The sequence below is a fragment of the Monodelphis domestica genome, chromosome 1, assembly GCF_027887165.1.
Source record: "Monodelphis domestica isolate mMonDom1 chromosome 1, mMonDom1.pri, whole genome shotgun sequence".
Lineage (NCBI taxonomy): Eukaryota > Metazoa > Chordata > Mammalia > Didelphimorphia > Didelphidae > Monodelphis > Monodelphis domestica.
This window is the reverse complement of record NC_077227.1, coordinates 346,789,871-346,802,215: the sequence shown is the minus strand read 5'-3', so window position 1 is coordinate 346,802,215 and position 12,345 is coordinate 346,789,871. Positions and strand designations below refer to the sequence as shown.

The 12,345-nt window shown below is 36.4% G+C and overlaps 1 protein-coding gene across 2 annotated transcripts in view; it reads right to left on the bottom strand.

Moving 5' to 3' along the window:
* The window catches only part of SH3RF2 (SH3 domain containing ring finger 2), a 180,249-nt gene that overhangs the window by 85,111 nt on the left and 82,793 nt on the right, over positions 1-12,345 (bottom strand). For both annotated transcript variants that reach the window (XM_007473828.2, XM_056811438.1), the window contains exon 5: positions 6,409-6,729. In XM_007473828.2, coding sequence (XP_007473890.1) covers positions 6,409-6,729 — 321 coding nt within the window. The remainder of the gene's footprint in view (positions 1-6,408; positions 6,730-12,345) is intronic.

Here is a 12,345-nt window from a genome sequence, read left to right as displayed (position 1 = left end):
TCAAAATAAGAATGTGACTTTGTAGGGACAGAATATTTGATGTGAATGGAGAACATGTTTGAGTCTGTGTTAAGTCTTTATTGTAGGGGTAATGTTTGTGTGTGTGTATGTGTGCATGTCTGAGTAGAATAGGGGATGAACGTTACACTCAAAGAGGATTAAAATGGCAAAAGTTGTCATCCTTTGTTGATTCATATTGAATTTTTCGTTCATTAACCCCCTCTCCCCACCAGACCTACTATGTAATTATGCAGCTAAGTAGTATGCTAGGCCTGGGGTCAGGAAAATCTGAGTTCAAATCCAGCCTCAGACATTTCCTAGTTGTGTGACCTGGGCAAGTCATTTAACTTCTGATTGTCTCAGTTCCTTCAACTATAAAATGAGAATAATAATAATAACATTTCTTTCCCCAGGGTTGTTGAAGGATTAAATAAGAATATTGGTAAAGGCACTTAGCAGAATGCTTGGCACCTAGTAGGCACACAATAAATGCTTATTCCTTTCCATTCTCCATCCTTCCTCCTAGACCTGGACTATAACACAAGAAATGTTGTACCATTTCTAATAACATCTAATACTCAGAGAAGTCCTTGACTTTCTCCTCATTCTTGTCTTGTTAAAAAGGGATTAGAGCTCAGTTAAACTGTTTAATCTCAAAACAGAGATTCATGTTTAAAAAAGAGATTTATAGCTCTTTTAAAAAATCACTACAAGTCAACTTCTGGCTTTTCAGGTTGCTACCTGCATGGCTAAAAAGAGTGTTTGCAGTAGAATTCCCAGCATGCAATTCTCTTCTTAATTACTTAGTCTCATCAATCTACTCTTTCATCTTCCAAAACTGCCTTTCAACCTAAATAAGTACCTGCTACAAGAAAGATTTCAGCTTCTGGGCTTCCTTACTGTCCCTCTGGTTTATAGCCTTTTAGTCAGCCGTGTATTAAACCGAGTTGTAATCACTCAGACCTTTTCATAGTAAGTCTTTAAGTAGAGATTGTGCTCCTGGCTCTGCCCACGTTATACTTACTGCCTACTTGCTCATCTCTTCTATTCTCTTATGTGCTCTCTTCTGGGGCTTAGGCCAACCAGCTCTTGTACTGTTCTCCATGCTAAACTCCTGCTATTCCATATTCCTGATGTGGTCTCCCACCACTCTTATCGTCTTCTAGACCAGGGCTTCTTATACTTTTAGGGATTATGGACCTCTTCTTAAGTGTTCAAAAAATTTCATCATTGAAGAAAATTGCTAGTGAAAAAATAATGAAAATCAAGTTATAAAATTTTTTCATCCAAGTTCAGGGACCCCCTGAAATCTATCTGCACAACCCTTGGGGGTGGAGCTTGGGTGGCTGGCAGAATGAAGAGGATACCTAGAATAAGGAGGCATGGTTCTCCTAGCCCTCCCTACTATTAGTCATTCAGAACTTGGGGTTTAGTTTCCTCCTTTGTAAAATGGTAGTTATGACATTGTCCTGATTAGCTCAGAGGTATCTAGAGAACTAAATGAGTCACACTCACACACACATTCTTTCTCTCCTTCCCTCCCTCTCCCTCCCTCTCTCTCTCTCCCTTCTTCTCACTCTTTCTCTTTTTCTCTCCCCCTGCCTTTCTCTGTCTCTCTCCACCCTCCCTCTTTTTCTCATTCTTTCTCCCTCTTCCTCTTTCTCTTCCTCCACCTCACTTCCCTTCATCTCTCCCTCCTTCTCTCTCTCTCTCTCTCTCTCTCTCTCTCTCTCTCTCTCTCTCTCTCTCTCTCTCTCTCTCTCTAGCAGAAGAGTGGTAAAGGCAATAGGGGTTAAGTGGCTTGCCCAGGGTTACACATCTAGAAAGTGTCTGAGGCTAAATTTGAACCCAGGACTTCCCATCTATAGGTCTGGTTCTCAATGCACTGAGCCACTCAGTTGCCCTGACCCCCATCATTTTAAAGATTACAGGATAACAGATTTAGAATTGCGTAGGACTTTGAGGTCATTTGATCTAGGATTTCCTCATTTTACAGATAAGGAAACTGAGGCTCAGAAAAGTGAAGGGATTTGTCCAAGATCCCATGTGATGGAAATGGGAACTGAGAACAACAGGTCCTGTGTCTTTAGATCCAGTGCTCCCTCCATGATCCTACACTAGAAATGTGTTTTGTGGCAGGAAAGCATCAAACACTACAAATAAGAGCTATTAAATGTTACTTCATCCAAGACCCCCCCTTTAATCTTACTTTTGTTGGAACTTTTTTATTGATTAGCCCAGTGGATTGTGGTTTCTCCCTTTCCATCCTCTTTCTAGTTCATGTTCTTCCTTCTCTGTGAAATCCACACTATGCTATATGTAAAAAGCAAAACTAAGATTAAAAAAATGCCAATTATATATGTTTCTCTCTATCTAAATCCTATCAAGCCTTCAAGAGCCACCATAAGCCCTGCCTTCTTAATGAAGGAAGCCTTCTCTGAAAAATCCAGTCCATATTCATCTCTCCTTTTCCTAAAATATGACACCACATTATAGTATTCTAGTACTCGACTATATATAGCCTTGCATTTCATTCTAATGAATAAAACTATTAGCTAGCATTTATTTATTTATTTAAAAAGCCTTGCATGCATGGTGGTAGAAAATTCATTTTTTCTCTTTGACCTCTATTTGCAGTTACTATAAGTACACCTACTCCTTCTGGAATAGCTTTAGATTTGCAATAATTTTTGATGTTTGTTGATGTCTTCTTTCATTTACTTGTCTCTTTTTTAGTTAATTAGTTCCTTAATGAGGGCTTTATGCTAAGTTCCAATTTTAAAGAACAGAAAGGGTTAGGCAATTGGAGTTAAGTGACTTGCCCAGCATTGTGCAACTACAAAGATCTGAGTTCACATTTGTACCCAGGACTTCTCATCTTTAGGCCTGGCTCTCTATCCAATGAGTCACTTAGCTGACCCCTAGCTAGCATTTATATAGCACTTTAAGGTTTGCAAAATCCTTTATATGTTACCTTATTTGGTCCTCACAACAACCCTATGAGGTAGGTAATAGTATCATTCCCATTTTATAGATGAAAAACTGAGTCTGAAAGAGATGAAGCAATTTGTTTAGTGTCACTCATCGATTAAGTATCTGAGATAGCAATTGAATTCAGGTTTTCCTGATTCTAATCTTGTACTCCATCCACTCTGCCACTTTAGCTACGTAAATGTTTCATTTGTGTAAATCTCGGCTGTGAGTGAACTCTTGGGTGGTGGTGATTTGAACGCAATGATCTCTAAGGTCTCTTCTGGTTCTAGTCAGATGGGATATTGTGGCTTGGAGATGACTTTGGTTCAATGAAGGCTATGCCAACACACAATACAAACTCTGGAAGGTAGCTAACCAAGCTGGGAAGCCTGTTAAAGTGTATCATCAGATCAGCCTAGCTAAACTAATAAGGGATGCTCATCACCAGAAAGTTGACCACCAGGTGGGTATTCTTCCTGGCCCTAACAACTCTTAAAATGGTCTACTAAGGGAAAAAAAAAGCTATGGTCATCTTCCATATAAGTAAAGAGAATTATCCACATCCAAATTACAGAGCTTTTAAAATAGTGAAATATGAATATTAAATCAAATGTTCCCAACCTGTAGATTATGAATCCCCGGCGAACTAAGAGCTGTTGCAAGGGGCCTTAAAATCCATCCATGCATTAGTCACTGTCTTTTTGTAGACTAAATATATAATGTTTCACACATATTTATTACTGTTTCCCAAAAACAATTGGATGCTATTATGATTAAAAACATACAGCAATGATCAAGAAATCTAGTAAGAAATGATAGTGGATTGTGGACTGATGGCCCCTAGCAGTGGATGATTTCTTCCACCTCAGCCCTACACAAGAGGCCAGTCAGAAGCCTGAGGGTGATAAGAAAGGGGACCCAACTAGAAAGATCAGTACCAGCATGACCGGTGTCACATGTTACATGCAAGGCTCTGTATCTGGAGGCAGCAAGAAACCTAAGGCTTCTTTGCAAAAGCCTCTGAGTGGTCAGAGGGTCTCAGAAAGATGCTTTTGTAAGTAGAAGGGAGTAGTATAAAAGTGACTAGCATGCTGTTTGTCAGTTATGAGACTGGGACACTTCAGGCCCACGGTCCTGAGTGCTTTGTTCAGAAGTGCAAGAAAGGTACTTGATAATTTAGTACTTCAAACCCCAAATGCCTAGGTTCTTAGGAGTGAACTGTGGGAGATGGTCAGCATAGGAATCTAGGTGACACAGGGCAAGTCCAAACCAGACTGACCAGTCCACTCAAAACTGTTGAAAAAGTAAGAGCCTAACCCTGGTATAAAACCCTCATTAAGGAACTAATGAACTAAAAGAGAGACAAATAAGCCAAAGAAAACATCAATAAGTATCAAAGAATTATTGCATATCTAAAGATATTCCTGGAGGAGTAAATGTATCTATAGCAACTGTAAGCAGAGGTAAAAGGGAAAAAAAATGGATTTTCCACATGAGTACATGAATTCTTAGAAGAAATGAAATGGAATAAAAAAAAGAAATAATATCTTCAGAAAAAAAGAACTGGAAGACAAACAGTTTAGAAGAGAATGTTGTGAATCTTATCCAAGTAAAGAAATAGACCAAAAAGAGATCAATGACTCCATGAGAAACCAAGAACTACTAGAACAACTTTAAGATATAAAAAAGTATGATATTTGATATGAAAAACAATTGACCTGGGAAACAAATTAAGGAGATACAATTTAAGAATCATTGAACTTCCTGAAAACTATGATTAAAAATGCCTGAGCTATATAGTTCAAGAAATCCTAAGTGAAAATATCCCAGGCATGCAATAAACAAAATCTAGAACTCCCTCATCAAAAAAACCCCAAATACAACAAATATTCAGAAAGAAGCAGCTCAGATTATAAAGGATCAGAGTCAAGATCACATCAGGACTAGCAGTTTCTACTATAAATGAGCAGAGATTGTGGATTATAATATTTCAAAAGATAAAAGATACATATTTATAAGCAAGCTATAAATTACTCTGCAAATCTGATTATAATCCTACAAAGTAAAAAATAATGGTTCTTTAATGTAATAGAAGACTTTGAAGGATTTCTTATGAAAAGACTAGAAAAGAGTAGGAACTTTGGAATACAAAGAAAAGAGTACAGAGGATCTGAGAAAGGTAAATTTATTTGAGCAACTAGACAGAGCTTTATAATGTGCTAACATTCTAATAGAAGGAGAAAAATCAAGAAATCTTTCACAACTGTATGTCTTTGTTAGGGACCCAGGGAATTAAATAAGAAAAACAGAGGACCTGGATGGGTGTTGGTTCTGTTCTGAGGGTTTTAAGAGGAGAAAGAGAAGGAAGGATATAAGGAATACACTAATATAGAAAGGAGAAAGGAGAGAGCTCAGCTTGTTATTTCTCACACATGAGAAGAACATACAAACATGTAGGAAAAGGTGGAGGGACCATGCTTCAAATGAACTTCACTATTATTGGGAATGGACAAATAGAAGTTGAATGCACTAAAGATTTTGGTATAGAAATTCACCAAACTCAATTGGGGAGTAGGGGTTAAGAGGGAGGATAATACCATGGAGGGAATAGTCACAATCAAAGTAAACTTCTTGAGCCTGAAGCAGGGATTAAAGGAGAGGAAAAGAAAAGAACTATTCTGCATGGGAGTTCTTTAGGCTGCCTCATAGACTTTTGGGAAATGGATGGACAAACTGTGGCATATGAATATAATAGAATATTATTTCACTGTAAAAATGATGAAAGTGACAATTTCAGGGAATCTTGGGTAGTATGAATTGATAGAGAAATGAGTAGGCTCTCAAGTATAATTTAAACAAAGCGATTTTTTTTGCTTGACATTGCCTATTTATTACAAGGGAATATTTTTTCTTTCTCTTAGTTAATTGTGAGGAATAAAGAGGAAATAATATTATCAATAGTAATATACAAAAAAGGTTATTGAAACTTTTAAAATAAACACATAGAAGGGAACAGAAGAAAATTCAGAAGGAAGAACAGATAAGGAAGATAGTTTTGAATGTAGGATGTAGAATTTATTTTATACTTAAAAAAAGGAAAAAGTATGAAAGGAGATTCAAGGGTTCATATACTATGTATTTGGAAATGACCTTTTTTAGTGTTCAAGTTCAAAAGAATCATTAATTTTGAAAGAAAATCATCAATGAATTTAGGGTACTTTTTTTCATTATCCATTTGGTCAAACAATGGATTCCAGTACTACAGCTACTAAATAAGATAGTCTACAGATGTTTTTCAACATTAAAAAATTGCCTTCATACCTGAATAAGTTGGGATCCACTATATTAAATAAGAAACCAACATGACATTGCCTAAATCATTTCCTAAAGGTTCAAGTCTTCCTCTAGTTCAAAATGTCAAATGTGCCTTCTTACCTGGACAGGACTGTTAGGTGGGAGCTCTACCTTCTCAAAATTCTGTGCTGCCACAGGATTACTGGAGCTGATGAGCACAGGAGAGCTGATTTCCACCATCTGTTGCCCTGTGGGTGAATGGACCATTCTGTTGAGTGTGTTCAAGGCTGTCATGATGGAAAATTGTCTTGGGTTCTTCCTCCTGGATTCTGTGACCCGATTGAAAGTTGATGAGTCTGCCACTTTGCTCCTAGGAGAAGAGGTTCTCAGGGACATGGTCTTTATATGAGAGGATCGATGGTTTTTGCCCTTTTCCAGCAGATGTCTTGCAGTGAGGTTTGGCTGGAATGCAAAAGATCCATTGAAAATTGTATATACATAAGCATACTGTGTACACATACACCTCTCTCTCTCTCTCTCTCTCTCTCTCTCTCTCTCTCTCTATATATATATATATATATATATATATATATATATATATATATATATGTGTGTGTGTGTGTGTGTGTGTGTGTGTGTGTGTGTGTAAACTTTAGGACTTATTGGGTTAGTCTATAATAATTTCCCCAGGTCAATGTTAAGCTATTTGAATTCAAGGATAAATCATCTTTAGGAATTCTTTGAATTGGCTCCTTTTACTCATTTTTAAATGTTTGTGATGGTTACAATCCATTTTGTTGAATCCTGTTGTTCCCCCTACCTAGTAAAATAAGTTCCCAGGATTCCATTCCCTACTGTTTTACCAACAGTATATGCCTATGCTTAAGCTCAATCTAGACAAGTATAGCAAAACTGCATTTGATCCTTGAACCAGGCACCTTGGTGCAGCAGAAATAATGCTAAATTTAGAGACCTGAATGTGGAGATATGGGACCTGACTTCAAATCCTGACTGCCATTTTGGGCAAGTTTCTTTATCTCTAAAAGTTTCAGTTTCCTTATCTGTAGATTAAGGTGGGATTAGATTAGATGACCTCTACAATCCTTTCCAGCTCTAGATATAAGAAGCTATGATATTAAATATCAAAGAGATGGAGTTAGGATTGGACAACATTCAAATAGCAGGCTGAACCAAGACCCATTTCTCTACTCTAGGGCAATTTCGAATGCCATGCTATTGCTAAAATTCTCCCTCTTCTCTAGTGTAGACCACACTGGCAATCTTGTAGACCTAAGGGCAAGGGTATAAATGTTTTCAAAAGTTTTCACATAACCAAACCTTTACACAGAAACAGAGGTAAATGTGATCAAGAAAATAAAATGATTATTTTTCTGACTTGTCCCTCTTTTTAGATAATGGTTAAAATCCATTTTTCCTGAATCCTGTTGTTTTACCCCACCTAGAACATTGCATTTTATCAGTTTTTCCTTAATCTACCCATTCTTCAAAATCCAACTTAAGTATGAAACCAGCTCTATAAAACCTTCTCCAATTACTCCAACTCATTTTTTTCCCTTTCTTTGAAAGACTAGACACCATTTACTATTTGTCACTGATTTGGTCATAGTCATATAGTATGTTGGTTATTTTAACATTTCCTGTTTATAAGTCTTACCTCCCAAGTTAGATTCTCAGTTATCTGAGGAGATGGCTGAATCTCCTAAACCAGTTCTGGACACTATTGAGCCATTTCATCATATTTGAATTGAATCAATCAAGTTCACTGACAGGTGAAGTAAGACTACAACTGGAGAAATCAATTCCTCTCAAGAAATTAAAAGTTCTGTTTCTAGTAGAGGTCTATTGTTACTTCTGAAAGGGACAAAGTAGCACAAAACTCTGGATTTTGTCTGTTTTGTCATCTAAAGGGAATAATCACACCAGGTGGAAAGAATTGTAGAGTTCTTAGGAATTTAGCTACTTGTCTGAAAAAAAAAAAAACATTCCTGTAGGTTCATTGAGCTCAGCAAGAGTAATATATTAAATTAAGTTCAACAAGAATTTATTAATTGCTTATTATGTGCTGGGATGCAAAGATAAAAATTAGCACTGTCCCCAACTAATATTATAACACTGAATCTATTGTAGATGATGTCCTAAAAAGGTGATACTTAAGCCTTGGATTTTGCTTTCCTCTGTTTCCATTCAGATAAAATCCAAGAAATAAAATGATGCATTAAAAAAACTCCAGCTTTTACCAAAAGATTCTTCATAAGAAATCAGTTTCTTTCTAATTGCTTTTAATTATATGGCTAATTTAAAGTTTTCTGAAGAATTTTCAGCAAGTTCTAGCCTTAATTAAATAATGACAGGAGTCAAAGGTAAGACCTACTTTAAGGTGCTCTGTTTAGATTTCAAGTATTTTTAAAAATTGTAATCTCAGAACATAGCAACCACTCAGTAATACACAGGTCTTTGCGCTAATTATAAGAACAAATAAAGATATAACTAGTTTGATCATTTCCTTGAGTATTCTTCTAATTCCTGATTTTGGAGGAGAGAAGGAGGGTATAAAAATGATTATAAAGAGTAAACCTTCCTGATGACAAGATTTCAAAGACTGACGATTAGCTCTGTGATATTCTTCATTTAGGGGCATGGAAAAAGTCATTATATAGAGTAACCCGAAAGTTATTATTCAAGGGATAGGTTGTAAGCATTTGCAAAGGGAAGCAGTGATGAGTCAGCATTGGTTAACTAAAAATAAACTATGGCTAAAATTTAGCTTTAGACAAGCTACGAGGATTATGGAAGAGGGGAATACTAGACAAGAATAATCATTTATTAACTGCTTACCACATGCCAAGCCTGGAGATATAATATATAAATAAGCAATAGAGCCCTTATCCTCAAGGAGTTTTTATTTTAGTGGGACAAGACAATACATTAATCAATCAATCAATCAATAAGTACTTATTAAGTGTTTGTGTTTGCTATACAGGAGACGTTAAAGGAGGAAGAGGTTAATGAGAAGAAAAGCAGTTCAGAGAGCACAGTGATAAGTGAAGCAAAGGCTATGGGCAAGAAACCAGGCTATCTGATGATTAACTGAAGTAACTGGGGATGTTGAGCCTAAAGAAAACAAGACTCAATGAAGACATGATAGCAGTTCTAACAACTTGAAGGAATGTGGAGGAGGAACAAGACTTTTTTGGCTTGGTTTCTAGTTTGCTTGGTAGCTGTGGCAGATAGGTGGCACAGTAGATAGAGCTCTGGGCTTGGAATCAGGAAGATTCATCTTTACAAGATCAAATCTGGCCCAAGATATTTACTAGTTGTATGATCCTGGGCAAATCATTTAACCCTATTTGCCTTGCTTATCTCATCTCTAAAATGACCTGGAAAAGGAAATGGTGAACCACTCCATTGCCTTTGCCAAGAAAACACAAATAAGAACACAAAGAGTCAGACATGACTGAAATGAATGAAAAACAACTGTATGGTTTTAGAGGACAAAACTAGGAATAATGGGGAAAATGTCAGAGAGGTGAATTTTAGTTTAATATAAGGAAATCTTCTTAACTATTTCAGTTATCCAAAAGAAAAATGAGCTGCCACAGCCTGTAGTATCTTGAGTTCCCCATCACTGCAAGTTTTTTAAAGCGGAATCTGAAGAATCCAATCATTCCTTGGAGATGTTGCAAAGGAGACTGTTGTTTTGGTCATGGCTGGAGTAGATATGACCTCTGAAGTCATCCCTACCTCTGATTCTCTAATATCCCAAGTCATCCTTCAAATTCTAAAGTGAGTAAGTGGAAAGTGAAACTTGTCCCTATAATAAGCCCAATCAACTAGCCATCAACAAATATTAATTCAGCACATATAGTGTACCTAGGACTGTGCTAGGAACTATAGGAAAAGATATGACAGAATCCTTGCCCTCATACACCTTAAAGTCTCTTTGAGGAGATAAGATTTGAACACTTGAAAAATCAGATAATCTCAGACTACACAATTTAGTGCAAAATAGTGAGGTTAGATGAGAGGTGGAGTGATTATTCAATGAAGGAACAAATCATTGGAGGTTAGAGTTGTTAGAGAAAACTACATGGAGATGGATAGGACTCTGAAGGATGAGTAGGACTTGCATAGGTGGGATAGAGAGGGAGAAGTCATTTTACAAGAGGAATTAAAAATAGAGGCACAGAAGGTGGCATTAGGTATATGTGGATATGTGTGTTGATGGGTAGGGACAGGGTGATACAATGAAGAGAGTGGTCTTATTAGAACAAGGGTTTCATATTGGGGAGTAGCAAGAAATTAGGCTAAGACAGTCAGGATGGGGATCAGATCTCAGACTGCCTTCAAAGTTAGAGAAAGAATTCTCTTAGAATAGTCTGTTCTCACTCTGGTCATTCTAGTCTTTCCAGAAAAACCTTTTAGCTTTTAACACAGTAGTTGTTTAATCATTTCCAGTCATGTCCAACTCTTTGTGACCCCTAGTGGGATTTTCTTTAAAAAATTTTTTCTTTTTATTATTATCTAAAACATGCTTCCATATTGGTCATTGTTGTAAAAGCACCCTCATATAAAAACAAAACCCCAAGATAAAACCATAAATACATTGATGTGAAAGACAGCGTGCTTTGATCTGCATCTGTCCAACTCCAACAGTTCTTTCTCTGAAGAAGAAGAGAGTTCCCTGTCCTAACTCTTTCAGGATTGTCCCAGATCATCACATTGATGAGAATGGCCAAGTATTCACAGATAATCATCTTACAATATTGCAGTTACTATGTACAGTGTTCTCCTGATTCTGCTTATTTCTCTCTGTATCAGTTTTTGCAGATCTTTCCAGTTCTTTCTGAAATCATCTTGCTTATCATTTCTTATAGCACAATAGTATTCCATCACCAACATGAACCACAATTTGTTCAGCCATTCCCAATTGATGGACATCCCTAGTGGGTTTTTCTTGGCAAAGATACTGGAGTGTTTTGCCATTTCCTTCTCACTTTATAGATGAGGTAATTAAGGCATATAGGGTTAAATGACTTGCCTAGGATCACAAGGGTGTTGTGTCTGAGGCTAGATTTGAATTCAGGTCTTCCTGTCTCTCTGTTCCACCTAGCTGCCCTGATACAGTGGTTAGTACTTACATATTTTTATATTTTTGTATATCATTCTATATTTCAGGCTCAATTTCTTCTTCAGCATCCTCAATTGTCTTTATTTTATTTTTATGCTAGTGAAGTAGTGAAAATTCTTTGAGGGCAAAGGATCATACTCTCTAACTGTGTAATTAGAATTGGTTACCCTAAAAACTATCATCCCCAGCAAAATTATGATTTCCACAACCCCACTCACTTCCTATCATTATATGCTGACATAGATAAGATATAAATTGAATGGAGGTTCATCTCTCTCTCTCTCTTTTCTTCCTGTTGTAGCTTTGGTGGAGCAGGATTTTTGAGCAGGTAGAAAAACTCAGTCACATGGTTCTATTTTGCCAGATAATAAAATTTATAAAAAATAATACTTGAAATATTGCACATTAATTTAAATCCTACATAACCTAATAGTTACTTTTGTAATTTACCAGTGAAATGACTGGTAAATTATTGTTATTATTACTACTTTTATTATTATTTTAATTACCTATTATTATTTTATATTTACATGTAAATATTTATATTATATTTTTATTACCATGTATTATATTAATACTACTAATAGTTAGCATTTATGTAGCGATTTAAGTTTATAAAGCACTGTACAAATATTATCTCAAAATATCCTCACAGTAATCCAGAAGATTAGGCCTTATTATTATCCTATTTTATGGATGAGGAAAGTGAGGCTGAAGAGGTTGGAGCCACTTGCCCAAGGTCACACAACTAATAGGTGTCTGAGATTGTGTCTGGATTCAAACTCAGGTTTTCTGACTATAGTCCAGGTGCTCTGTCAACTACACCATTTAGCTGTTTCTGCATTTTGATTCCAAAATGAATTTCTCCAATGGTGTTGGGATTACAGAAACATAGATAGGAAATGGGTTTTATAATAATAGCATAATAG